Raw genomic sequence first — 27,595 nt, 5'->3', positions numbered from 1 at the left:
TAAAAACTACCACAATTTTTTCAAGAATAATTTAGGTGGATCTAATAACGTAGCCTTGCCCCTTTACTGTTAGATTCTACTCATCCAGTGCCACTACACTACATGATGAGCTAAAAAAAAAAACCAACCTGGAAAGATACACAGCACGACAGAGTATGTGGAATGTGAAACGGCGACTGTACAGACTGTCAGAAAAAAAGCCATTAATGATATGGAAACTTTTTTTTTAATTTGGAAAGAATATGAAAAACACAATCAAACAAATATCAACCAATAAGACTCAAAATAAGCGCAAAAAATGCAAAAATAATTAAACTCACTCCAAAAACACAAAAATGACATCAGCTCAAATTGCCAAAAAAAGTAAAAATCCACCAACACTTCAAAAAAGTCAAAATGACAATGAAAATATAGAAATAAGTAAACCCCCAAATTACATTGTCTTGGGTAAGAGACAAACTAAAAACTCAATAAATAAATAAAACATGCTTCAAATCACTTCATCAAACATATCTCCATTTTTGACCAGGCTGTTTGAAATTGCACACAGACTGTTAAAAGAGTTTCAAGTACTTTAAAACTCACATTTTAATAATTTATATATTTTTTGACCTATCCAAGTACAATGATAAGTTATAAATGTACGAAAAATGGTGGGAAGTAATCATTTTTTATTTTTTTTTATTTTTTTAAATAAACATTTTCTCGTACTGAACCTGTTTGGAAAAACTTCAAATCCAATCCTTCAAACATAAATTAAAAGAAAAAACAAAGAACGCAACGCGGAAGTAGACGGAAGTCACTGAATAACACGACATCCTTTAAATCTATAACACTCAACCCAACTTCGGAGCCCCAGGCTAGTAGGGTGAAACTCTTAAACTTTCCACACACCGTTCATCTTCTCATTCTTAACTGCTTTCTGTTTTCTCTGAACACGTTCTGGTTCTGTTTGACTTCTTGTGTCGCGTTGGAGTTTTTCTAAGGGGGCCTGGCTCGCTTTTAACCCGCTTTTCGTCACTCTTTCCTGGCTCGTGTGAGGCTCAATGGGATTAGCTAAACGGAGCTAAGTTATGACTTTGTAATTGAGCTTTAAAGGCAGATGGGGCCGTTTTAAAAACAAATACTGCGCGTGTTTGCACATTTACGGCTTCGGTAAGCTGTTCTACGTTGATTAAAATATACATTTTAATAGTTTTAATAGCGTATTCAGCTCTTTTTGAGAGTTAAGTTGCGTCTAAATCAAAACAAAGATGGAAGCGTGCATCGCTGTGCAGGTGTAAAACAAAAACATGCAGAGTGGGAAATAAACTTTAAAAACACTTATGCATGTCTTTAAATGTTGTTCACATTTCTGTGTACTTATAGATTTATAATAGCATCCGAAACTGCTTCTATATTTAAGGAAATACACTCTTGAGCCACTTTATTAGTGGCACAAACAAAACAGTTCCTAAACAGCATGCACACACACCGTACAGATAAGATGCTGCAGTTGTAAAATAATGCGTGTAACAACATTGTTTTGTTCACATGTTGTTCCTCTGAACTCTCTTTTTTGACTCAAACAATGGAATATCATCCTATTTATTGTCGACAGGTGCAATGTCTGAAAAAGGATCATACAATTACTCATTATGTTGGAAATTAAATTGTATGTTTTTAAGTAACCTTAGTTGGAAACCACTGTCTATTTATTAACCCACAATCATATCTGGCCCAAAAAGAGAAACCGATTACAGATGAGAATGAGCACTTTCAGAAATAACAAAAAAAAAAAAAAAAAAAACTGCCAAGAATTTAATGTAGAAACTTAAAATCCAATAAATAACCTTTTTTTTTTTAACTTGTAGATAGGAACATGAAGTTGCCATTTAACACCTACAAGCTTAAAATATAGCTTAAGCGTTGCCAGGCAACTGTTGGTGCCTGGAGGCGGCCATTTCTAGCAAAACTGAAGACAGGAAGTGACGTACACACTGCACTATGCATTGAAAAAAAAAGAGTTCAAACTTACATGGTGCAAGTAACCGAGTTCATAAGCAAATCATTATTCTGTGATCTGGAAGAGAATTTGGAAAAGCCAAAAGAATTATGGAGAACTCCAGATACCCATTTATGGCTCACCTGTTTGAATTATTCACACATACGATGTTTTAGTCTTTTCAGGTCTGAGTGTAGGGGTGGGAACCTCTGGGTACCTCACGATACGATACGCCATACAAAGCTCGCGATAACGATTATCTCACGATATGACGATACTGCGATTATTGATATATTGGTCAGGAATCAATCTACGTTAATCTTTGACATAACAAAAAAAAAAAAAAAGATTAAGTGAAAAGATACAATTTTTATTTTATATCTATGAAAAACAATAAATTGAAAAAGCGTCTTATGAACAGTGACACTATTTTAGTGCAACATTTCTATAAATAAGTGTCAACATATCAATGTAAACGAACAAGTATCTCCAATAGTGCTTTCTGTAAACAACAAATAAGGTCATTCTTACCAGTGACACCATTATAGTGCAATATTCCAATAAACAATATTTTGGTTCCTTCAGCAAACAGTGACAAAATTTCTGTGAAGACGTACCTGCACATTTTAGTGAAAAAGCAGGTTTTGAAAAAAAAAAAAAAAATTTGAAAAAATTGCGATATATTGTCATATATAACTGCTGTAAAATGGTTCTCATGTACAACTGTAAACTATTTGCTGCCTGCAGACTAGTGGACACATAGCACGTCATTATTTAATGTTCTACAAGTAAAAAGAAAGTTATTTTGGGGATTTGTTTGATGTAGGGCTGCACGATTATGGCCAGAATGATAATCACAATTATTTGGATCAATATTTTAATCAGGATTAGTCATCCTGTTTGGTAAAACATCCGTATTTTTGTTTAACTCACTTTTTAACAAACAATATGTGAGTGCAAAAGAAAGGGTTTAAACAAAAATAATGATAAATACTATAACATTTACCCTAAAACTAAAATTGTACTGTGGGCCAACTATTTAAATACACTTAGAGTGCAACTCCCTGAAAACTATTGGAAGTGTCTATTCGTACGGCAACTTTTACTATAACAATAGTCCATTGCCTTAGGAATATCTATTTTTACGGGAAGTCATGTGACTTTAGGGTTTTTAGTCCATAACATAGTTTACAGTTAAGGTTAAGGTTAGTTATTCTATAACGTAGTTTAGTGTTAGGTTTTTGGTTAGGGTTAGTTTGTTAATAGCAAAAAGTCAGAAAAGTAAGTAGCTTCTCATTGGCCAGTTTAGGTCACGTGATAGGTAGCATATGGCCAAAACTGGCCAATGAGGAGCGCTTTGTACGGATAGAAGGCCGGTCTATTTATGCGTTTACTGTACAAATGGCCACGGCCAAAATTATTACAGCGTATAAAGAAAAGTTAAGAATTAGGCTCGTGGTTGGCTGAATATTGGGGTTGAGAAATGCTTGTGTTTATATGCAGCAGAGCCTGCATTTTAAATGTAAAAGTCACTATCAATCAGGTTAATTTAATTGTGGCGGCAAAAATCATAATCAGGATAAAAATTTGATTAATTAGTTTGATATTAGCTTTCACTAAAAAGTGATGTGATCCATCCAGTAAGTGTGTTTATTGTCTTAATGGTTAACTGCTTTGCTGTATTTTATGTTATTGTTTTAAAGACCAATCTGCCTGTGTGTGTTTCACTCTGCAGCAATGAACCTCAATAAAGGCCGTGACGGACCCTCGGGGGCCAAACGACCAGCTGCACACACTAGTGGCCAGAAGGTCAAAGTGATGCCCTTCCACTCACCCCCTATCGTCAGAAGAGAGGCAGCGCCGCACGCTAAGAAGCCCACAGGGGCGTCTCAGAGGAAGCTGGTAATGGCCGACGGCGGCTTATTCCTCACCATGCCGGGACGTCAGAGCGTGTCACCGGTCAGGGAGAGACTCTCTACCTCCAGCCCCTCTGCCACTGTCACCAGGAGCTCTGAGAAGCAACTTCCAGTTTCAGTCCCTGCAGAGCCCTCATCAACAGGAGCAGCTCCTCCTGATGAGCAGGTGAAGTGCCCAAAGAAGTGATGCATCAACACAGATTTTACCTAATCAATCTGATTTGAACGTCTGTGGCCCATAAACATTATAGAAAAATTATTGTTTTCCCTAAATTCCAACTTGGAATCTCAAGACTATATGTCACACCAACGTTAAGATCAATTCAACTTTTTCAGGAAAAAACTGAACTATTAAGTGTCATATCTGAATGTTAACATGGTGGTATAGATGCCTCATGCCTGTTATTATTGTCAAGTGATATAATCTGACTGCTGTTGACTTTTTCCAAGTCATTTTCTGTATTTTTGTTTGTTTGCGTGTTTTTTGAGACATTTTGTGTATTTTTGGTGTCATTTTGTGAGTATTTTGTGTACTTTTCTGTTAATTTGTCTGCTTTTGGTGTCTTGTGTGTTTTTTATGGCCCAGGGGCAACACAAAAATGAACAGTTCCCCATGTCTGTCCCAAAAAAAAAAAAAGCAGTGAACCAAACTGAGCAACGTTCTCTAATTTAATCATTTACATTAAAATAGTGTCCAGATGGATTTATCATGTGTCATGGTATCCCTGTTCCCACAGAAGGAGCTGTGGAATATGTTTTTGCAGAGAATTTGATTCTTTTAACAGGCTGATTAGGGTGAAGGGGGCGGGGCTATGTTTTGGTGTCGACTAACTGGTTCAAAAGATTTTCTCTTTTCTTTGTCTCCAAAGGCTACTATCGCTACAACAACAAAAGCAGCTTCGAAGGAGAAGTCTGAAGTGATTCAAGGAAAGACTTCCGTCTCCTGCAGCGACAAACATCAGACCTGTAAGTACCTTCCACTATTTTTCTATACTTTATCCGCTTTAATCCAAATGTGGTCCATGTATTGTTAAATCAAGAACATTTAGGATGACAGGTGTGTTCATAATACCAGAAAAAGGTGCATTAGACTGATTATTTTATCTTTTGATAATGTACCATATGTTCTATCTTTTAAGTTGCACTGGTATATCGCTCACTTTACAAAAGTTTACGATGTTCATGGAAAAATCCACAGTGAAGTTTTTTTTTTAATGGTAAATGCACACCTGGCTCCACCTTACTGTATTTCCCAGATATTTTTGTCATTTCTGTTTTCTTGTATGTGCCATTAATAACTGCCATGTCCATAGGGAAGGTGCATCGTAGATTTACAGCTATTTGTTTGTTGGTATTTATTTATACTAGTTGTACATTGGATTTTAATTTGCTTTTATGTTGAAATTCTTAAAATCCAGTTTAACTTTGTGTGCTTGGAAAAAATGCATATTTTTTAAAAGCACTTAACTAAAAGTTATTGTACTTTTATGTATATTGCATTACGTTTTTGAATCAAATTTTCCAAAATTCACTGCATTTGAATTTATTTTTGCTATTGCAGCTGACAATGCAGTTAATCCTAAGTAAATTATTGAAGATCCTGTAATTAATGTAATTACTGCCAAGCACTAAAGATGATAAATTACTAATCATTAATGGTGTGTATTGTTTTTTTTCCCCAGCTGTAAAGAAGAAGAAGAGGAAAATGGGAATGTACAATCTGGTTCCAAAGAAAAAAGTCAAAACTCCTAAACAGCAGGAAAAGGTGGGTCATTACGTTATTATTGTGGCAAAATCCAATTCTGTGCAAGCCAGTCGAACCTGTCAAAATAAATGTAATTCCAGCGACAGAGTGAAAATCCAATAAAGTGCAAAGAATTAGCTTTGATTTGCACAGGATTTTTTTTTCTGTGTGCAGAATTTGTGCATTTTTTGAGCAATAACATCATCATACAGGTCAACCAGTTCATCCTAGCATTCCCATTATGGGCTGACCACTCTTTGACTGGGTTTAGTGAAATATGCCTAATAAACGTAAAGAGTTATTCTCTGCTGTTGTTTGGTTTCAGAAAGACGAGGCTGAAGCCGGTAAAGACAGTGAGGATGCAGCAGTGGAGGAAGCAGGGACCTCTCCTGTGTCGTGGAAGAGTGCGGAGCAGTCGGAGGAGGTGGGGACGGGGGAAACCAGCCGTGCTGAATACACAGAGCTGGCTTTGGACTGCCTGGACCTGAAGGCTCAGGCCGAACTGCTGTCGCCCTCAGTGTCAGGTCAGTATGATAGAAAGCTGCACTGATGAATGACTTTTCTCCCAAATATAGACTTTTACCACCTACAAATGTTTCGACAAAACGTTCTTTGATAAGAAATGAGAAAATCAATCAGTTTTAATCTGGAAAATGTCTTCTCCACAACTTTTAGGGCCTTTTTTTTTTTTACAGTCTTTGCAACGACTATTACATTTTGCTGCCAAATGCCATTATGTGTGTTTTTGTTGTCATGTTGTGTATTGTGCGTGTCACGTTTATTTTTCCTGTTGTGAAAGGGAACTTGAAGATGACTCTTTGTTTTCCACATATTGCAGACTGTAAGGCTATGTTAACACTGCAGGTCTTAATACTCAATTTGGATATTTTTGAAAAATCTGATTTTTTTTTTGTGTGTGTGCTCATTTTCATATTTATACATTAAATGCATCTTCTATCAGTTTGGAATATGAAGGGAATGCGGCCCTGAAGTGACCTGTATGTGTAAAAGAGGTCCTGAGGTACTCAGTTTACAGAAGTAAATATGGAGGCATCTCTATTCGGCCCGTGTGTCTAACTGATAATATACATAATATAATAAACTCACTCTTCCACCGTCTACTTACATCCTCCTTTGGGGTTTCCGCCCTCCCAGCTGCTCGATCTGGGACGCAGAATTATGATGCTATCGCATTTTGATGATGGATGGATAGAATGCGACATGGCCGTTCAGACAGCAGTCGCATTGCAAAATTTCAAAATACAGTTCACATTGACATGAAAAAATCAGATATGGCCAAAGAAAAGTGTAAACATAGCCTAAATGTGCTGTCATCCTCTGATACTTTAAAGGAACTCTATACCAGTCGCCAGCCCCACAGGTTTGGGTTAGCTTAGCATGTAGCGGCGATGGCTGAGCAGGATTAAAGGATGAAGGGGCGGGGCTATGTTATCAGGTTGACTTCACTCAAACTGTCTAATCAATGCAATAATTGTTGTATATCCTGAATTAATATGTATATATTGTGTGTGTGTGTGTGCGTGTGCGTGTGCGTGTGCGTGTGCGTGTGCGTGTGCGTGTGCGTGTGCGTGTGTGTGTGTGTGTGTGTGTAGACTCAGATCTCATGGAGGAGTTACCATTGTGCTGCTGTCGTATGGAAACACCAAACAGCAGTGTGGGAACGTCTGGTAGAGATCAGAGCTGCATGGCTACAGAGAGCACAGATGGAGTGGTAACTGACCCTTTCTCTCTTTCTCTCTCTCGCTCTACTTCTGTCCCCCCCTCCTGTTTCTCACTCACTCATGGGTCATTTAATGTCATTTCAACAAATGGCCCATGCACTTTGTCTCAAAAAATTCAGAATATTTAAATCAACCCTGACAACTATTTTTTGTCCAATATTGAGGAGCTAGCCCGTCCACCAGATGGAATGTATAGCAGATGTGTTTGTAAATTCTGAGAGAGTTGGTGGAGCTGTATTACTTTACCAAATTTCAGTTTCCTATGTGATGTAGTTCTTGAGATATTAGAGGCTGAAAATGGAAGCAAAGTAAGGACACGCAAAGATCGACACGTACCCCCCCCTCACTAAATTGGCCATATCTCAAAAAGTATTCATCCGATCAAACTACAAAATTACATTTTCCCTTTTGAATAATTTAATTATGGAATAGTTAGTAAAAATTTCAGAATTTTTTTGAGAGTGAGATGTGTGGGATATTCTAAAAATGTGATGAATGACTCATCATATTTATGAGACCCAGTTATATACAGACGGCATTGTAGCCTGTGCAGAACTTGTTTGGATGAAAATGTAGAAGTGATTAAAGGCATTATTGGTTAGTTTGGATGCTTTGTGACGTTGCTGCGTCTTGTCGTCTCTGCAGCTGAGTCGTTGTCAGCGTAGAGCGATGAAGCAGGAAATGATGCGACCATCCAACGCGGTGCAGCTGCTGGTGCTGTGTGAGGAGCACCGAGCGGGAATGGTCAAACACCAATGCTGCCCAGGCTGCGGGCTGTTCCTCCGCACGGTGAGGGTCTCAAACACGCATGCATGCTCAGGTCAGACTCATGCTTTTGTCATTATTCCCTAACTCTGCTTAAACACCGTCCTCAGGGAACCTTCATGGAGTGCCAGCCTTATGGCAGCATCTCACACCGCTTCCACAGAGACTGTGCTTCTGTGCTGAAGGAACGTCGCTTCTGTCCGCACTGTGGAGAGGACGCTAGCGGGGCCAAGGAGGTTACCCTGCCCAAAACCGATCCCTCGCCGTCCGTTCCCAGGTCTAACCCTGGCCCACCGCTGCTCACCGTGGCCACGCTGCCGTCTGTGCCGACCATGCCCGCCGTCCCACAGGTGCTCAGGGCTAAGAAGACGAGCGAGCCGCTCAGAGACAGAGATGAGAGTCCCATCAGGTACCAGCAGCTCTGAATGGAAACGTCAACGAATTATGAGATTATTCAGAGACGTGATTCTTTGATAAAGTCACAGATAGAGAGCTACCACTGGGTCACTGACAGTTTTCTGTTCAATGCTGAGAAAAGTAAGGGCTGACCTTACCTTACCTTTCTTGTTTTTATATTAGATTTGATCTGTTGCATTGGTAGATTGTTGTGCGTGTATTATGTTAAACAATGTTCTAAAACAGCTCAGTTGGAAATCGTGCACTTTGACAGGTTAGAAAGCCTAATTTGTAAATTAATTTGATCGAACTTAAAACTGTGACACAGCACCTTTATCTCTGTATTTTGTGTGGTAATGACTGCAGGTCTAAGGAGGACGAAGTGCAGACGGCTGACGGACAGTCTAAAGAATCTCTGGAAAACATCCTGTTGGCTTTGGATGATCAGACGTAAGAGTTAGACTTACTTTAAATTTACATTATTATTCAATGTTTTCTTTTTTTAATTTATTTTTTTTTCCATTGTTAATTATTCATTATTTTTATGTGGTAACCCCAAATCTGTATTCTGTCATGAATACGTTTTTTTATTTATTTTTTTTTGTTTTTTAAAATACATTTTTATTTTAATATTTATTGTCTATTATATATATATATATATTTTTTTTTATTAATTTAGTTGTTATATTAAATAGCTTGAACCTAGCACCTCTGTGCAGGTGCTTTTCAACACTAACCATTGTCTTTAAGTTATATTTAACATTCTTTATTACTTTATTCCTTATTTTATGTACTTATTCATTTATTTTGTGTTTGTTTTGTTTATTTCAGCTGTCTTTATGCATTTGGTAAATATTATATTTGAATTATTTTATCAAAGTGTTTAGTTTCCTATAAATTCACCTAAAACTTCATTGTCATCCTGGAGTTTATTGCTGCGTTTGCTTCAGGTAAATCATTTTTACTGTGACACAAAGTGATGAATGCTCTGTGTTTCAGCCTGAAATCAAAGAAGGTAAAGTATCCCACCAGGCAGCTCTACATCTCCGCCAAGCAGGGCGACCTGCAGAAGGTCGTTCACCTCCTCGGTAAGTCACCAAGACGGTCAAAACTCAACTGAGTCTTTTTATAATTCTCCCAAACCTCTGTTCATCACTTCCACAGTCGACGGGAAAGACCCAAACTGCCTGATGGAGGGTCAGAACAGACGCACGGCGCTGCACGCAGCTGCTGCAGAAGGTCACAGTGAGATCTGCCACATGCTGGTCCAGGTGAGGAGACTCCTCAGTGAGTTACAGAAACACAGTGAAGAACAAACCAACAATGCAAAATGCAGGACTACAAAGTAGGACAATCACCTGTTAGTTTAAACCTCTGAGGGGATGTTAGACGAGTGCACGGAGATCATTCATCAGTTAATGTTTGAATAAGATAAATAATCATTTAATTTAATTTGTATGTTTTGCATTTAATGTTTATGTGACTGGATGAGATGTGAGTGAAGTATTTATTAATTACAGCTCATGTTAAGTCTAGTTTTATTTTATTTACTATTTATTATTATATCTGTAATACATAATGAATATATACAGTATATATATATATATAAGGTATATGCAAGATGTTTATTTCTTATTACTCATTTTATAAAATATTTTTCTTATAATTATCTATTTATTGTTATTCATACCTAAAATACTTTTTGCTTATTATATATACATTTTTGTTTGTCATTATTTATATCATTTTAACTTACTTTTTATTGTTTTTATTTGCAAGTTGTTGTATTTATTATTTATTTATGTGTGCACAACCATTTTTGCTCAGCTGCCTACAAAATAAATGAAACCCCATTCTATATTTTTGTGCAATGACTTTATTCACTGACTTTGAATTTGACATCAGTTGTCGAGTTATTTGCCTGTAACTAGGTTAACTGTTAGCCGTGGTGTTTGCACCCAGGCCGGAGCAAACCTGGACACGCCAGACGACGAGCAGCGGACGCCACTAATGGCGGCGTGTGAAAAGAACCACTTGGACACGGTGAAGTACCTGATCAGAGCCGGTGCTGCTGTTGGACACAAGGTGAGGCTTCCTCTGAACTGATTTAATCAGCATTAAGATGAAGGGCTACGGTCGCTCATTTCTGAACTGCTCTTCAAACGCCCCTTTAAATGCCCTCCAACATCTGGATCTTCGAGTCTTGTAAAAGGTCCTTAACCGTGTGAGTTGTTGTGTTCCATCAGGACATCATGGGCTTCACTGCTCTGCATCTGTCAGCTAAGCTGGGACACTATGACGTCGTTCATCACCTGCTCTCCAAAGCCTCCAAAGACATCAACCTTCAGGTGAACACATCTGGCAGCTTAGCTCACTGAAGCCTGTGTGTGTGTGTTCGATTCTTTAGTACAGCGGTTCTCAACCTTGGGGTCAGGACCCCATTTGGGGTCACGAGACACTGGAAGGGGGTCGCCAGATGCCTTCAATCACTATTTTTGCAACAATTTAAGCTAATTTTTATCTTTTTTCTACAACTACACCTAACTTGCCATATGTTTACTCTTTTTAATGCATTTTGCTACATTACTCCCGTTTCTGCCACTTCTCCATCAAATTTCAATGCTTTTTCTGCACATTTTTTCCACTTTCAAGACATTTTCGGCACCTATAAACCCTTTACACTACTTTTCCCACCTAATGTTCCATATAATTGCCCATTATTGTCATTTTTAACCTTTTTTCACCATATTTCGTGCTAATTTTGGTCAACTTAACCATATTCACAATTTGTCATGTTCATTATTTTCCAATTTAAACTAATTGTTCCTACTTTTAACACTCTCAACCCTTTTTGCAACCTTTTCTCTTTGTTTTTGGCCACTCTCTAATTTGCAACTTTTAGCCAATTTCTGTGGTTTTTAAAATCCCATTTCACCACATTATCCACTATTTTTGGTCACTTTTAAACCATTTTCTTTCTGATTAAAACAAGGATTTTCATCTTTAAGATGACAATAAACTATGGCCCAAATAATAGTATATTTCCTCGATAACAATGGATATTATTCAGATCAATAAATAAATGTGGTTATCACAGATTCATAGAACATAGAACATCATCAGTTTTTTTGGGGGGGGGGGTCACGAGCTTAAAAGGTTGAGAACCACTGCTTTAGTGTGTGTTATATAATCAGAGTTTGTGTTTGTAGGATGATGGAGGCTGGACTCCCATCACCTGGGCCATTGAGTACAAACACAAAGAGCTCGTTCAGCTACTGCTGGCTAAAGGCGCCGACGTTAACATTCGAGACAAGGTGGGCTGAGTATTCACGTGCACGGTCTCTCCATCAGAGCAACCTCTGACCCGTTCTTCTCACTTCCTCAGGAGGAGAACGTCTCCCTGCACTGGGCTGCTCTTTCGGGCTGCGACGACATCGCCCAGGCGCTGCTAGACGCTCGGTGTGACCTGAACGCCGTCAACGTTCACGGGGACACGCCGCTGCACGTCGCCGCCAGAGAGAACCACCTGGAGTGTGTGATGTGAGTTTTAGGGCTTCGAAAGAAGAAGAAGAAGACACATTTGCTCATGTCATAGTGGTCTTTCTGAGTGGAGACAGAATTGATAAACCTAGTCATGGCAACCCATTCACATTCAGAGGCTCCTAAAGCAGAAAAAAATCTTATGCAATTGCTACAACATTCTTCCACTTAATCAAGGTTTGAGCAAACAAGTCCATACTGGCCATGAGATGCCATTTAGTATGATCTGTTGTTTGGGTTTGGTTTGTAGCACAGCTGGTAGGTTTGTGCTGAGCACCAGGCTGCTAGTTGACTAACACCCCCCCACCCATGCAGGCTGTTTCTGTCTCGTGGCTCTGACGTGTTGCAGAGGAACAGGGACGGCGACACGCCCTTGGACTGCTGTGTGTGCGGCTCCAAAGTGTGGACGGCACTCAACATCAACAAAAAGCTGACAGACGCTCGCAGAGGGCGGGACTTACACGTGGAAAAGATGCTCAGCAGGTATGTGTGTAGCAAAAAGTGCATCATGAAATCTTAAAGCATCCACATTTTTTTACTTTTTTCACTTTTAAATCTATTTAAAAAATTACCAAATACTTAATAATTTCAAAGATTTTAATTAAATTAACTACTTTTTTTTATGTTTTAATTGGACTAAAAGAAACATCTCTGTAAAAGCTTTTAAACTTGTTTTCTTCTTCAGGGACATTTCTCGAGGTTACGAGGCCGTTCCCATCGCCTGCGTCAACAGTGTTGACGCCGAGCCGTGTCCCGATAACTTCAAATACATTCCAGACAGCTGCGTCACCTCGCTGCTGAACATAGACAAGGACATCACACATCTGCAGGTAGGACGTCGCACACACTTGTGTATACACGCTTGTGTATAAAAATCCACACACAAATGATGGAAAAAACTGAACCTGTGGACGTAAAAATTAAACCCAAAGAAAATGTTCACACGTGAAAGTGAACTCGTTAGAAAAACATTTCTACAGGTACAAATCTGTTTTGCTACAGACATCTCGCAAAATGTGTTGCAAAACTCAAGCAACGCAGATTCCCGGGAGAAAAGTTATTTGTGCAGCTGTAGCAGCAGATTTGAGAAGTTGTTACCGCAGAGTTGTGTTTGTAAAGTATAATAGGCTCGAGTAATTAAAAAAGCTTTTTAAGTTTACAAGTTTGCAGCTATCATTTTAGTTGTGTAAATATCATATCAATATTTGTTTCATATTTCTCATCTAAGAAACGGAGCGCTGCTCTAACTGGCTGCTCCCCAGTACTCCCATACCTGTCCCCCATGTGATATGTTATTGTCCTTCATGTTTTTTGGTTGGGATGTAACTGAAACTGAATTTCCCCTCGGGGATTAATTAAGTATAATCAATCAATCAATCAATGAATCAATCAATCAATCAATCAATCAATCAGTCTACACATTTGTGAATATTTCTTGATAATAATAATGATACATTTTGTTTCTACAGAGCTTTTACAGTGCTCAAAGATGCTTTTACAGTGCTCATAGACGCTATCAGATCACCCATGTGTGAATTTTTTTGGGGATTTAAATTTTAACTCTTTAGGTTCACATTTTTTCCAATCATTGGTGACATGAAATTTATTTCACATGTGTGGGTTTTTTATACACAAGCTCACATCACATTCTACAAACACCCATTTTGCAACATATCTACCTTCATAAAAGCTGCTTAACACTGCCCTCTGCCTTTGTCTTCCAGCACTGCAGCTGCACAGACGAATGCTCCTCCAGCACTTGTGTGTGTGGTCAGCTCAGCCTCAGGTGCTGGTATGACAGTGTGAGTACACACACACACACACACGCACACACACGCGCACTTGCACCAAATCTGTTTAATCACATAAGTCTGTGTGACTGATTTGTACCTTTAAAAGTGCATACAGTCAAGTGTTATTTAAAATGTGCTGCATTAATAATAAGTGGTGTGCTATTATGAGCAGTGTGCGTAAATGACTGTGTGGTGCTGCCCTGTCTTCAAAATAAAAGATCAAGATCTCTTTCCTACTTGTTTGCATCATCTATTCCTCTCGAGCCACGACCAGGTTTGCTGCCCACATCTTGGTTTCTTTCAGACTGATTGTGTGTGTGTGTGTCTGTGTCTGTGTGTGTGTGTTTGCAGGATGGTCGCCTGCCGCTGGACTTCAGTCAGCGAGAACCTCCAGTGCTGTTTGAGTGTAACCACGCCTGCTCCTGTTGGAGGACCTGCAGGAATCGAGTGGTGCAGAACGGACTCAGGTGATTGAACGCTGCTTTTTATCTAAATCATTAAAAACTCTCTCACTAAGTATAATTAAACTACTTGAATTTAAATCCAAACAACAATGTTCTTACTTTTTAAGGATTTTTGTCTGTTATTTGTCTATAACTATCATCAAATGGCAAAAATACAAATATGATAGCTTAAAAACTAAAGAGAGAGGTTGTATTGTAATGACAGCCAATACAAATAATGTTATAGAATATGTATATAAACAATGATATACATAGAACAGCTGTGCAGTATTAGTTAAACATTTTTAAAAGTTTAATAAAGTTAAAGGAAAAGCAGATAATTTCCAAAATGTTGTAGGAAAGTTTCAATAAAGTTAAGTAGAAGGCAGAGCGAAACAACTGTGATAAGCCACTAATGTCTTTTCTTACATCTGATGATAATTTAACAACGTGCTTTGTTTGTTCCAGGATCCGACTGCAGCTTTTCAGGACCCACACGATGGGCTGGGGTGTGAAGACTATGCAGGACATTCCTCAGGGGACCTTCGTCTGCGAGTGAGAACATGCTCTACTCAGGGAATCCCAGAAGTTTGTTTACTGACGGGATGAACCACAGAGCTAACATTAGCTTCACTCTGAGCCTGTGTCTGCTGCTGCACTCACAGGTACGTGGGAGAGATCATCAGCGACGCAGCGGCCGACAAAAGAGAGAACGACTCCTTTCTGTTCACCCTGGACAATAAGGTGAGGGAATGATGTTCACACATCAACACATTACTTCAGGAGTTCATGACGTAAAATTTAGTCCTAAACACGTTATAAATCAGTAATGATTTTTATTTTTTTATTTTTTTGACGAGATTAATATATGTAGCAGTGCAAGATACATTCAGTGAGAAAAAAAAGTGGGAGCCAGTAAAATACTGCTTTGTTTGTTTATTCAGCCACCATACCAAAAAGTGTTACAGTTCATTTAGTGATCATGTTATATTGTGACTGGTCTCGCTGATTATAGCAGCAGATGTTGAAAAAAACTAAGGATAAATGAAGATGGAGTGTGCTGTTATTGTTTATTAGTTTATTAATGTAAACTCTGAGTGACAGCATAAGAGTGTCACCATTTATAATTATCACCAATTAAACCAACACACTAACATATAACCTGCTTCTTGTATGAGTGCTTTTTCTCTCTCCATGTCTTCACTCCCTGGGAGAGAAAAAAAATGTGTTTGCTCCTTGTGTAAAGTCTGATTTCCTCTCATTGTGCGTGTTTCCTTCATCTCCCCCAGGTGGGCGACGTTCACTGCATCGATGCTCGTCTCTACGGAAACATCGGCCGCTTCATCAACCACCTGTGTGAGCCCAACCTGCTGGCTGTGCGTGTGTTCACCATGCATCAGGACCTGCGCTTCCCCCGCATCGCCTTCTTCTCCAGCAGAGCCATCAGAGCCGGGGAGCAGATCGGGTAAGATGTTTGTGTGTGTGTGTGTGTGTCTATATTCATTATTTACTCAATTAATTTCATCTGATTATGAGACATAACCTACACATACATCTACCTGTAATCCTCAGCATTGCTGGGTGCTGTTTATCAGTCCTGTGGTTGTAAAAGCTTAATTGTTCACACTGGGTCACTTGCAGTTTTTTTTAATTTTTTTTATTGTTTATTGAAAAAAGATGATCCGCATTAGTCTTCACCCTGGTGAAGACTGTTCTTCCTGGTGTCCCAACAAAAATCACAAGAAGATTAAAACAATGTCCGCTATAAAATTAAAAAACAAGTGAAATCTTTCACCTATTAAACATCAACTAAAACAGAAGAACATCATTCAACATCTTAACAGCATGTTGTTCTGCCATCAGAACTGGATTCACTGTGTTAACCAATGACTAACTTGTGCGCAAAATCAGAAAACATTAATGCTGCACTCCGACTCTGGAATTGGGCCAGGATCCAAACAACCAGAGTCAATTGGAATGACGTCTTAGCAAAATGGAGTCGCCAGCCGTGAGATGTAAACAGTCATTTTCTCCTCAACTTTTACTTTTATGTGTTGTCTAATTTGGCATTTGTGTTATTAAAAGTGTAGAATAACTTTGTTGTGGTATTTCTGTTGCCACTCTGTTCATTTTAACACCGCTCTGCATCAATATTGATGCCTGTATAGTTCAATGCATTCTTTCTACAGTGTATGGTTTGATGACTAAAGCAGGATTTCCCTCACTGGTGCGTTACAGTCATACCTGCAGTATATGGCATTTATCTCTTTCTCTTACCCTCAAGCAACTAATATATTTCCCGTGCAGACATTTTTGTACCTTGAAAAATATCAAAGCAAACATCAGCTTATTTTGGTCAGGCATGTTTTCTGAGCTTAATGAATGAAACACATTCACCTCGGAAGTTGTATTTGCCGACCCGGATCTTTCCGCAGCATAAGACTCAGTCACTAGTTAAAATGAAGCCCCAGTTGATTCTTAACATCACTTGAGTAACTCGTAATGAGGTTTATGCTGCTCTCTCTCGCTGAGGGGGCGGGGCTTCACTGTGGTTCTAACCCTAACAAAGATCTTGTATTCATGTAAGATGTACAGTGCTGCTCACTCCTATCTTTGACATGCAGCAGAAAGGATGGTCTCTTCTTTTAATGCCTTAATGGATCAATAGTGTTGAATGACGACGAATCAGCCTGATGACGTACTTGATGGTAAGAAGGACTCGGGATTGGTTCTGAGCTGCAGGGGAGGAGCTTACGGCCGGCTGGGTGCCGACTCCTGGCCTTTTCTAAATCTACATTTCATGGTTTGAATCGCTGCTATATTAAGTGTTTGTTAACATGATGCAGGATAGATGCTTCACTGCCACGTCTTTATGCTGATCTGATGACAAATGTGACTCAGCAGTTCTCCTCCCTCACCAGCTTTGACTACGGCGATCACTACTGGAGGGTAAAGAGGAAGTACTTCAGCTGCCAGTGTGGCTCCCTGAAGTGTCGTCACTCCGACAGCAGCAGATAGAAGAAAAAAAAACCCTATGGACGTCGTCTGGAATTTCAAATGCTACAAACCACTGCCTAAAATGAAGATGAACCATTTTTTAACACACTAACTTTCACTGGAGTGATTCTTTTTTAACTCTCCCATGTGTGTGTATTCATGATGTGATGGTGATTGTTGTGCCTCCATGTCTTTTGAACTTTTTTATCACATGTCCCACGATGAATTAAAAGATTTTAATACTAAGTTCCTGTGTTTTACTGATGAGGGAGAATCTTTAGATGTTATTTTACGTACAAATGCGATACCGTCAATTAAATGCAGTTAGCACAGAAAGAAAGGAAAAAGATTGCACAAAAAGAGAGAGAGTTGATTTTTCTTCCACCTGAAACTGCTACCGTATATGTTGCCTCTTACCAGAAAAGTACGGAAGAAGGTTAGTGCCACGAAAAATAAAATATCTGAGCTATGTACTTGGGGGGGGGGGGGGGGGGGGGGGGGGGGGGGAATGCAAATCAGAGATTTCTGACTTTGAACTTTTTTTTGTTTGTTTTTTGCGCTGTTTAATCTTCTTTTCTTGTTTTCCTCAATCTTTTAATCTTTTTATTCATTATGCTGTTTTTGGGACACCTGCAAGCTCCTCCCATACTGGCTACAAGTGGAGGCAAAGAAAGAGAAAACAGATGAAAATCAAAGTGGAAAAAGGACAAAAAAATCAGTGTTGAAATGATTTCAGATAATCGCTGAAATGTTTTAAAAAAAAAAAAAAAATGCATGAAAACCAATTTCATCTTTTTGAGGTCCTGTAGTACGCAGCAACTTTTTTTTTGCCTACCTGTATGTATATTTAACAAATATTTGCAGTAGCTTTACAAAAAAAACCAAAATATTGTATACATATAGAAATAGATAAATGAGTGTCCTTCACAGTGGACATAGATAAACAGGTTGGCTTATAAATGCCTGAAATCAGTAAAAACAATTAAAATTAAGGCCTAAAATCAATCATGTATCAGTTTTGTTGCACTTACAAACCGCTTGTTTAACCTTCTGCCTGTGAGGTCTGGTAAAGCAGATAAATGTGATGATGACTGATTTCTGCTGACACTGTTTTCATATTTGGTGTGTGCATTACTTTCCTGGCTCCTGATGCTGTTAATCTATCATTAGCGTCATGTCTCGGACCAGAAGCTGCTCTGATTAATGACTGCTTCCCATTAGAGGTGTTAGACACACTTAACACCAGTAAAAGTATCCAATATATGGATTCCTCTCACTGGGAAGTGTGTTGTTAGGGGGAACTTTAAACCTGCTGACCTCCTTTAATGACACTGTGCTGTTATAAGTGAAGATGCTGCTGATGAATGGCTGCTTCCATCATTTGGTCTTTGTTTTAATGGCTTTGGGTTTGTTGTCATTTTTCCAAAGTCACCATTTCAGTGTTGGAATCAATGTATCACAGTTCAACCTCTTCAGTGACTGAGATTTATTCTTATATTTGGTCTCATTTGAGTGATTTGACTTCTTTTTACTTAAGAAATTTTTTAACAAAAAGAATGAATACAGATAAAGAAATAGTTTGTTGTAGTAAACAAGCTTGCGTTGCTTTGCTGCCTTTACACATAAACTTCCTCATGAAGTCTTTCACAATAAGAGCCTGGAATATAATGACTGCTATAAACTTGTAACCAACAGATCAATTCTTAACTTGGAGTGTCTAGATACACATTTTTTCCTTTAGATACGACACGGATATTGCAGCCTTCAGAATTTTCCCGATCCGATATTAGCACGATTCATACATGTTTTGATTACTCTTTGTAGAGTGGAATTTTAGAAAAGGCTTGATTGAGTGATATTACTCAGAGAACAAATGTCAGCAACAGTAGTTGTGAGGGAAAACTGAAACATGTAATAATAACCAGTAAGTTACATACATTTTGTCTATAAGAGTATTTTACATCTGAATAAAATATAAATAAGAATACCCTCAATATACTAATTCAATGGATCCAATAAAAGCAATATATTGTATCTTAGATTTTAGATGAAGGCCGATATGATGTGATACTTGTTTTTTTTTTTTTTGCTGATAGACAGACAGATACCAATATCGAATCTGGACACCCTTAGTTCTAATATTTTAAATAATGTAGATGTTAATAAAACTAGCATATCCAACAATGTTTTTTGCCTTCAATCTATCTATCTAAATAATCTATCTATTCATGAATATACATTGTGGGTGTTATTAGGGGTTGATGGTTGGTTTCAAAGAACGATTAGTTGTCAATAGTCACATATTTAATCAAATATTATTTTTTTTAAATCATAATTTTATTTTGAAAGTCACAGCGGAAGCATGTATCCGCCCTACGTGTATCTTGACCGCGGTCCGGCCGTCTCTCCTCCCTGTTGCTATGGGAACAGGGTTGGTCAGGTGGAGTCGGCGTTTTCTCATCAGTCACGTGCGCGGCGGCGGCGGACGCAAAGGGAAGAGCCACGCGCGTGCACGTGGGACAGACGAGTCAGTTGCAGCGGAGCCGCACACCACAGGTTTGAACTCATTGCGGACTGACGACGTGCTGCTGCTCGGGGAAAAGGCGCCCTGACTGCGGCTTTACAACCGGGTGGTTTCCCCGTTAAACTTGTTGTTTGTTTGTTGACATGGACTCACGGTGTTAACAGAACGACGAGGCGTCGTGCGGCTCAAACTTTGAACCTCCGTCCGTGACACGCAGAGGACCGGCGGGGGACGACGGTGTGGTGATGCTTCTGCTTCATTTCTTCTCTGCTCTCGGTTTCGGTTCGTCCCGCAGCTCGACCCGCGCTCTCCCACGATGGCCCGCTTCGAAGACGAGCTGCCCGGCAGAGGAGCCGCCCGGCCGGGCGCTCAGCGGGTGTACAAGCAGACCATGGCCCAGAGAGCCCGGACCATGGCGATCTACAACCCGATCCCTGTCAAGCAGAACTTCCTCACCGTCAACAGATCCCTGTTCATCTTCAGCGAGGACAACATTATACGGAAATATGCCAAAAAGATCACAGAGTGGCCATATCCTTTAACCCCGGGGACCCACAGCCTCTCCCGGCGTGTGGAGTCTCCAGAGTCCCGATGGAAATAATGTCAATTAAACAAAGACGATCAATTAGATGGAAAATAGAAATAAAACTACAGGAAAATTGGAACTTAAACCAGGAAACAAAGATTTTTTTAAATTAACAATTCAAACATAAAACTATGAACTAATTATGTAAAATAAACCGCGGGAAAAATAGAGAAACTAAACTATTGAAAATGATTTCAATTAAACATTGAATAATAAGAAGCTACATCTGGGAAAATGAACTAATAATTGAAACCATGCAAATACTTTTTTAGTTATACCATTGGGAAAATAAATCAAACCAGATAATAAAAAAAACAAAAAAATATTTATATTTCAACTACCAGGCTAAAAGTATAAATTCTACAAGGGAAATAATTCCAGTGTAACAACGCATTTTGTAATGGTAACATTGTGTAAAAAAAAACTGAATTACTAAATAAAAAGTAATAACATCCACATTTTGTAGATAATTGTAGAAGGAGGGTCCGGAAAAGGTCCGGGTATCGCAGTTTGAGAACATGGTCTTTTTCTTTTTGTAATATAAAATTTTAATTCAGAGAAATGCAATAGATTAAACACTAAAGTAAATTTTCTTGAAAATAAAACAATATAATTGTACTTTATTTGAAAATGTATTTTTGTTGCTTATACATCTCATTTGATAAACTAAATACACTGATTTTAAGCTTTTAGTATTTATAATTGTTTTTGCATTGTTTTTAAAGGTTATTGTGTTAAATTTTGGTGGAAAAGTAAAGATTTGTACTTGTTTATGTATGTTTAAGCTGACCAGGGTTAAAAAGTCATGTTAGGAAACTGCAGTTTTTTGTCCAAAATTTTGAAAAAATAGCTTTAAAAACATGTTGATGTTGATGTGCCAATACCGTCAATTTCAGATACAAATCAATATGGATAGAAACAGGCTTTTTTCACCTTAATCAAATGTTGGGTTATTTCATTGATTTATAATACATTGCTGAGGATGTTATGTTGTGTGATATCTTCAAAGCTAAACTTCTCAGAACAAAGGACTCAACTTTAGACGTGGCAAAGTATTTGTTGGATAATTTGTTGCATTTGAAAATGTCCTTTTAAAGGGGCAAACCCTTTATTGCAGAGGGCACCTGTAGAGCCTCAGGTTTTCCCTTTTGAAATTTCCTAAATATCTTTAAAGAGTTTGGTCATTTCTGCGTCAGTTATTATTTCCATTTTGCGTCAACGTCGTTTCTTAATCAGATATATAGCATTGCAGGCTATTAAATGTCACATAGTTTTAAGTGTCGTTATCTATTGTTAATAACTGAATGTTTCTATGCTGCAGCAGTGGACCCTAAAGCACAAGCTTAAATCGCACAAGATTTTGCGAGAGATTTGATGTCTTGCTACTCGCTAGACATTAGGCCACCCATTTAACGGTGTAAGAATATTGCGAAAATGCTCAATATTGTTCCAAAATATGTAGCTAAGGATTTCCCACGATCATACAAAATCAGAGGCACGACCCCTGGCCCATAAACACCCAGTAATGGCCCACATGGGAGAGGACGAGCTCACAGCCTCTATTTATACCTTTGCTGAGGATAAACCATGACAAAGCTGGAATCGTGTAGTTTGAACATAACTTACCGAACTGAAAAAAATGCCTTGTTGGCTGAGCGTGATAATAAAATTGTGGAAAGCAATTTATTGACATGGTGACTGTGCATGAATATCGATCAGACCAACTAAACCATGTTTAATTACAACATGCAGACAGCAAAAACTTTAAATTCCATATTTATAGTAAAAAAAGACACTTTGACAGTGTTTCCATCAATATTACCTAAATCAGCGATTCTCAACTGGTGGGTCGGGACCCAAAAGTGAGTCGCGGACCTGTACTGGGTGGGTCGCGGACAGCTGGTCAAAAATAAATGAATAATTAATGTCTCTCTTGAACTTGTCTTTTATTTTAAAAAACTTTTCTTTTAGACAGAAAAATATATAGATTTAAGTTTTTGTAATTTAATGACCATGGCAACATTTGGGTCCCTGGGTGAGACCAGTTAAGAACCCCTGACCTAAAGTAAACTAGATTTATCTATCTATGGAAATAAGTAACACGCAATCATTTTGTCTAAGTTTAAGTAACCCATGAAGTCTGAAACTGCCATGCTAAATATGTCACAATTACAAATAAAAGCCTGGCTGATATGAGATTTTTAGGGGCGAGACCAATACCGATGTGTTTACGAAAGCCAATATTCGATGTATCTGCTGATGAGCGATATATCGGTTTCTAGCCGATATATCTGTCAGTATGTTAAATAAAAACATTGATATGATATATACAGTACGTACACGACCACAAATTCCTATAATACCCAAAATATGATTCGACAAAAAGAAGCAAAACACTAATACATTAAAATAAGGAACTTTAATTAGTAACACTGTTAACGCAATGTAAAGCCACTGATAAATAAGAAAAGGCAAACTGTATTTCTGCAATACAATCTAAAAGAAATATTCCAAAATAAAGTTGCTCAAACCTCAAACAGTAAACTTGGATGTATGTAATCTATGCCTAAATAACCCCAATATGTCATGTTGACCTGGCATATCCACATGTAGTTCACTCAACAAAATGTAGTTTATTATCAACAAATCATTTGCTTTGAATGGAAATGATTTCTGTGGTTTTGTTACGTTCAGCCACTCAGTCATTTTTCTCAGTGTTTCCTCCCTGGAGCAGTAAGAGTTAACACATGGTGAGCTCTGATTAAACTTTGCACGTCTCCAACCAGAGGCTTATTATTGCCTTTTTTTAAGTTTGATTCCCAAGCAGGAAGCCTTCCTGGGACATTTCTGTGTGTGGTTTGCATGTTCTCTCTGTGGTTTCGTTGGCATCCTCTGGGTACTCCCATAATAGTTTGTTAGGGTGGAGTTTCTAAATTGTCTGTAGGAGTGAATGAGTGTGAGACAAGGCTCTGGGATATGGACTAAAACTCATATCTAGATATTTTGTTCTGTAAAAAAAATGGCATTTGGGCAATATAAATCTTTTGGTCAGATGACGTCTGACCTGAAAGATAATTCAGGGTTAAATTTGCTGATGCAAAATGCTGCACAGGCGCATTTTTTAACAAACAGCTGCACAATATGAACCACTTTGGGAACATATCATATGTGTGTGTGTGAGTTCTGTCGTGTGGCTAGTTGATTAGTGGTAGATCTGGGTTAGGATGCACTCAGTAATCCATCTAACTGTGCTTTTAATGCTGTTCTGAGAAGTATTGTGATACAAAATAATATCAATATCTATATATTGATAATGGCGATATTACTAGGGTTGTCCCGATCCGATATTGATATCGGATATTGGTCCGATATCAGCCAGAAAACGAATATTGGATTTTATCATACTGCATCTAAAATCTCCGATATATATTATATTATATTATATTTATTCAATTGTAGAATACTGTAGATATTATGTTGAAGGTTAAAATGTATGTAACCAATTGGTTAATAATAAATGGGTCAGTTTTTCATATCGGTCAATATGCAAGGCTGCAATATCGGTATCGTGTCTGAAGTGAAAAAGTTGTATCGGGACATCCCTAGATATTATAATTTTCTATATTGCCAAAATTGGAAACGTGATACATTTTGAATCCTGATATATCGTCCAGCGCTAGTGTGAATGCTTGTCTGTTTCATAGACTGTAAAGACTGTTTCAATTCAGCGCTGTGACAGACATCTACGTCTCATGAGTCGGCCTTATGAAAAGTAGAACGTTGAAAGGTGTGGACCTCCCTTTGGGTATTTAGCATCCTCTCCATTTAATGTAAAGCATTTTATAGTTGCAAATGACTCAGCAGAGTAGATTGTAGCTGATTTTTCAGCCTATTATAAGTCTGTGTGGACGTCTGTGTCCGCGAACCATTAGAGCAGTGGTTCCCAAATAGGGGTACGTGTTCCCAGTTCCTTTTTAGGCTATGTTTTGGGGAAAAAAAACACCACAAACTAACAATAAATCACTATATTTTCTTATTATTTTATGCTGTAAAGACAAAAATTAGCTACATTTTACAAACAACACTGCATTTACTTACTATTGAAGTAATCACATAAAAGTTGCATTGGTTTTTTTAAAGAATAAATAAATTCCACTTTTAATTACAGTCATTGTTTTGTATTTGTAGACCAAGCCTTAGGGAACCAATAATTGAGAGACAGTTCCACAAATGAAAAAGTATGAAGTTATGGAGAGGGTACTTACGATATGAAGAGAGGATTTCACAAAAATGTAAAGGGGTTCACATGCCACAGGACAAAAATGATTGGGAACCACTGCATTGGAGCATCGTTTATGAATGCACAACAGCTGTTTGGTCCCTGCGTGACTGATGGTTGCTTTGTGTTTGTGTGGTTTTCACGTGCAGTGAGGAACACGTGTGTATTCTGTGGTCAGATCTGAGCTGTTTGGTGTGTAACTGTGGACTGGTCCTGCTGGTTTTTGTTTATGGTGCTGTCCATGGTGCTGAGCTCCCACTCTCTCCCTCTCAGCAGTGAGGCGGTGCCACTGCATGGGTGTGACGCCAAACAGCCGCTGCCTGTAGCAACCGACTGCAGGTCTTCCGTCCCCTCCTTTGGGTTATTTATGTACGACTTCATCACTTGTTGAGCGTGAACTCTGTGTGTAAATGTCAGCGTGTGTTCATGCAGTCGTCATGTGTCCTTTAGTGCTGCGCAGACATCTGATCACTGTTTGATGTCGCAGTGCATCGGGAAGCTGTTGTTGCTGATTCAGATCATGATGTGTGCTGGATTATCCTGTTCACTGCTTTAGTGACATAACAGCAGTGCAGTGCAGGAGTGTTGGGAATGCCTGATAAAGGTTGTGTGTGTGTGTGTCATTGTGTGTGTTGTAAACTAAACCCTGAAAGCTACATGTAAAAAAAAAAAAAGTCTTTAGTTATGACAAAGTTCAAGTTGATTTTTTTTTAGATAACAGTTTATTTATTAACACTTTTTGTGTAATAAATGATTCCATTATTTATTAACCAGCAAGAAAAAAATGTCATAATAAACAAATCTCTCTGTTTTTTTGCAATTTATTGTAATATATACATATGAACAGGTGAATTAGTATCGAAGTTATTATTCAATTTACATATTTTTGTTGTTGTTTTTACAAAATGCAGGAGTTGCTCTCTCTCTCTCTCTTTAAAATATATATTTTTAATAATAATTTTTTTTGTTTGTAATATATTTATTCAAGCTAGAATCCAAAGAAAGTCATTATTAAATATATGGATTTGTAAACTTTAATATTACATTTACAAATAGAATACAAGTAACCCTAAAATGCTGGTATAACGACAGAGATTTCTACCAAATTATGATCAAATCTTGGAGTTATGACAAAATCATGTGACAATGTATTGAAGTCATTGCGTAATGTCAAGAGAGTATTAGAGAGTATTCAGGCCCTTTCATTAGTCAAATGTGTATTTTTCAAATTATTTTATGTATTCTTGTTGTGCTTTGATGTGTTTTTTTTAAATAATAAATGTGTGTATTTCATTGTCATTTTGTGTGTTAGAGTCAATTGTGTATTTCTGTGCCAGTTTGTTTGTTTTGTTGTTATTTTGTGTATTTGTAAAATGATGTGTAGTTTGTTTTTGGTGTCCATGAGAACATGTTTGTTTCAGTTTTGTGTTTTAATAGTACATTTTTGTATTCTTGTTGACATATTATGTGTTTTAATGGTAATTTTTAAGTTGTCTTTTCCATTTTGGGTGTCTTTGGAGTTTAATATGTATTTATCGGCCATTTTGTGTGTTTTTTGTGGTCATGCTGTTCATTTCTCGAGTCAATTGTGTATTTCTCAGCCATTATTTATGTTTTTGTTGTTGTTTGATAGGCATTCTGTGCCATATTGTGTATTTCTGTTTTTGTTTTGTATGTTTTTGGAGTCATTTTGTGTATTTGTGTTGTTTCATATACATATACACTTAAACCACATTTAATAAAATTCAGGTTATTAAGTCTACACATTCCAAAACAACCTCTGAAACTATTATTGCTGATATTCTTCCTGAATCTCTGTTTTCAAACAGACGAGTGTAACTGCATGATACTGTATGTGTACGATGATCTGTCACATAAAATTGGCCCCAGCTGCCCATGTCCGACCCTAAGTAATGCAAAATAAAACATAATCCTAGAAGTCACCTAAAGTCCATTTTCCTTTGAAATCTCAGCTTGTGGTCATCCGTCACATACTCCTACGTGGTCTTCTAATTGGACTCTGTCGTTCATTGAGCGTCTCCAGATGTGAATAATTCAAAGGTCTTTTTGTGTGTGAGAGATGTTTATCTTCGTCTCATAAGTCTTCCTTAACAGCCACACTCCATTTGAGTACATGATTCTGGCCACCATCATTGCAAACTGCATCGTGCTGGCCTTGGAGCAACACCTGCCGGCTTCAGACAAAACCCCGATGTCCGAGCGACTGGTGAGTGTCATTATTGCTTGAATGCGATGGGACATTAAAGACCCTTGATTTAGGAGTGGATAGGATGCATTTATTGGTAGAATCAGACCAAAACCAACCTGGTGCTTATTTGACTTCTTTAAGGGTTTTCTGTCTTTGCACAGGATAAATGGGACCATTAACTGATCATCTTGGTTATCTAAAGTAATTTGAATTAATGTGTTGACCTGATCACACCTGATGGCACCTTTCCCCAGTTCAGCCAGCGTTGCTACAGGCTAAGCTAACCTAAATGACACCCAACATTGTCCTACTGGTGTGTACATGTGAGTGTGAATGAGATGATATTGTAAAACACTTTGAGACTACCTCGGTGGGGATAAAGCACTATATAAATCAATTCCAAGTCGTCCATTCATGTAAAACACACAAAATTACTCTAAAACACTCAAAAAGACAACATAAATAAACCAAGTGACACCAAAAATACCAAAACTATTAATGAAACTACTACAAACCTACATAAATATGCAAACAGCCTCCCAAAACAGACAAAACATCAATAAAAATACATAAAATAACAAAAACACACAAAACAACAACATAACTATACAAATTGATTTAAAAACAAACACCAGTATACAAGTTGACTCTTAAAACACGCAAACAATGCCAAAAAC

At 38.0% G+C, this 27,595-nt stretch overlaps 2 protein-coding genes across 2 annotated transcripts in view; both read left to right on the top strand.

Moving 5' to 3' along the window:
• Nucleotides 1-821: 821 nt before the first annotated feature.
• Nucleotides 822-17,534, top strand: ehmt1a (euchromatic histone-lysine N-methyltransferase 1a). Its single transcript, XM_028457779.1, has 23 exons — nucleotides 822-868; nucleotides 3,720-4,066; nucleotides 4,770-4,866; nucleotides 5,583-5,665; nucleotides 5,970-6,168; nucleotides 7,258-7,376; nucleotides 8,032-8,175; nucleotides 8,262-8,560; nucleotides 8,914-8,997; nucleotides 9,547-9,635; nucleotides 9,712-9,818; nucleotides 10,510-10,632; nucleotides 10,794-10,895; nucleotides 11,757-11,861; nucleotides 11,933-12,087; nucleotides 12,403-12,570; nucleotides 12,773-12,917; nucleotides 13,812-13,889; nucleotides 14,232-14,347; nucleotides 14,792-14,878; nucleotides 14,989-15,067; nucleotides 15,613-15,788; nucleotides 17,245-17,534. Exons 2-23 carry the CDS (start codon nucleotides 3,722-3,724, stop codon nucleotides 17,339-17,341), a joined length of 2,997 nt encoding a protein of 998 aa, XP_028313580.1. The 5' UTR covers nucleotides 822-868; nucleotides 3,720-3,721; the 3' UTR covers nucleotides 17,342-17,534.
• A 2,230-nt stretch (nucleotides 17,535-19,764) lies between these two features.
• Nucleotides 19,765-27,595, top strand: part of cacna1ba (calcium channel, voltage-dependent, N type, alpha 1B subunit, a) — a 126,207-nt gene continuing 118,376 nt past the window's right edge. Inside the window, 2 exon segments of the mRNA XM_028458069.1 lie at nucleotides 19,765-20,375; nucleotides 26,831-26,936. Of these exon segments, the coding sequence (XP_028313870.1) occupies nucleotides 20,161-20,375; nucleotides 26,831-26,936 (321 nt within the window). The 5' untranslated portion in view covers nucleotides 19,765-20,160.

This window comes from Gouania willdenowi, chromosome 9 (assembly GCF_900634775.1).
Source record: "Gouania willdenowi chromosome 9, fGouWil2.1, whole genome shotgun sequence".
NCBI classification, from domain to species: domain Eukaryota; kingdom Metazoa; phylum Chordata; class Actinopteri; order Blenniiformes; family Gobiesocidae; genus Gouania; species Gouania willdenowi.
The sequence above is the reverse complement of the archived record's forward strand: the minus strand, read 5'-3'. Positions and strand labels throughout refer to the sequence as shown.